We start from the raw sequence: 1,593 nt of genomic DNA on the forward strand, positions 1-1,593 counted from the left end.
TTCTCTTCCCTTCCCTTCCCTCCCCTCCCCTTCCCTTCCTGTCCGATCACAGCGGGCAGGTGCCCACCCACAGTCACTGGCCACTTACTTTGCTGTCAATGTCCTTCAGGTCTGAGAGGCAGCTGACGGCGACATCCTCACATTTCAAGGTCAGAGACAGATGAGCTAATTCAAAAAGCAGGAAGAATCTGGAAACAAAAGCAGAGCAGCAAGGCATCACCAGGTGCGGGGAAGATGCCTCCGGCAGCACAGGCGTCCTGTCGTCAGGCACCGAGGCAGGAAGTGAGAAGAGAGCACAGAGCCCGGCCGGCAGCTCGGCTGGTGAGAGCGTCATCCTGACACGCCACGGTTGGGGGTTTATCCCTGGCCGTGGTGCATACAAGAACCAGCCAATGAAGGTATAGGTAAGCGGGAAACCAACGATGTTTCTTTCTCTCTCTCTCTCTCTCTCTCCAATAAATAACTTTTTAAAACAATCTTTATAATAGCATTTACGTGACAATGCCAAGGACCTATGATGGCCTGAGCAACTTTGAGAAAGGACCAAGTCAGAGGACACAGTCAGTCCTACCTGACGGAAGGACACTACAGAGCTGGCGACTCCAGGACCTGGCCCTGGTGTAAGACAGGCAGGTTTCTCAGCTTTGCTGCCGGGACCGGGTCATCCTTGCTGGGTGGGGGGCCTGTCCTGTGCGTGGCAGGATGCTGAGAGTCCCCAGATAGTGGCAACAGTGTCTCCAGACACAGCAAGTGCCCCCGGGACAAGCCCACACCCTCCTGCCCTTTCCCGCACCCCTGTCACTACCCTAACAGGAATGCCAATGGCTGTGTTGGTGTCAACATCCTCCCCTGGCCCAGCCTTGGGAAGGGGTGAGTCCCTGGGGTCCCACCCTCCCTGCCTCACCCGTCTTCCACCCACTCTGCCCCTGGACTGACCAGGGCTCTGGCAGGCTCAGCCTCCTGCCTCCCTCAGCCCCACCCTCCCTGAGCTCCGGCCACACGGGCCTGTGGCCCATGTGAGAAGGGAGAACCCACCAAAGTAGAAATTACTGGTTTTAGTCCTTCCTGGTTTTGATCGAACAAAACATTTTCCCCACTCGAGGTGTCAGCGGGCCCCGGAGGGTCAGGCCGAGGAAGCACCTGACATGCACAGCAGGCGACTGAGCCTGATCCCCAGCAAGTGGAGGGCACACCTTCGCCTCCCGGCCAAGGACAGCGACCAGATGCTGACCGCACCGAACCGCGAGGAAGCTAAATGCCAAGCCTGCTCTGGGCACCCTCTCTGCCACACCGCAGCGAAGCTACGAGCTCTTACAAAAGCAACGGGGGGGGGGGAGCCCTCTCAAGACCTGGGGGGCCTCATGCGCCCATGGGGAGAGGCTGCGTCACAGGGCGGGTGGGGACAGCACCCTAGTGCGTGCTCTGCCAAGTTCACAGGTCACCGATGGGGGTACCCGGCAGGAACAGGGGACGCTCGCAGCTTTCAGAAAAGGCACCACTCCCAGGAATTCAAGCCAGGATCGTCCGAAACTCTGAACAGGCTCAGAGGGCTCAGGAACCGGGGCGCACAGAACTGAGAAGTTAGCATGATGT

General features: G+C 58.7%; 1 protein-coding gene across 1 annotated transcript in view; it reads right to left on the minus strand.

The window, feature by feature from the left end:
- Positions 1–1,593, minus strand: part of CFAP46 (cilia and flagella associated protein 46) — a 61,554-nt gene that overhangs the window by 54,417 nt on the left and 5,544 nt on the right. The window contains exon 9 of the mRNA XM_014550606.1: positions 89–188. Coding sequence (XP_014406092.1) covers positions 89–188 — 100 coding nt within the window. The remainder of the gene's footprint in view (positions 1–88; positions 189–1,593) is intronic.

This window comes from Myotis brandtii, unplaced genomic scaffold (genome assembly GCF_000412655.1).
Source record: "Myotis brandtii unplaced genomic scaffold, ASM41265v1 scaffold604, whole genome shotgun sequence".
Classification (NCBI taxonomy): Eukaryota; Metazoa; Chordata; class Mammalia; order Chiroptera; family Vespertilionidae; genus Myotis; species Myotis brandtii.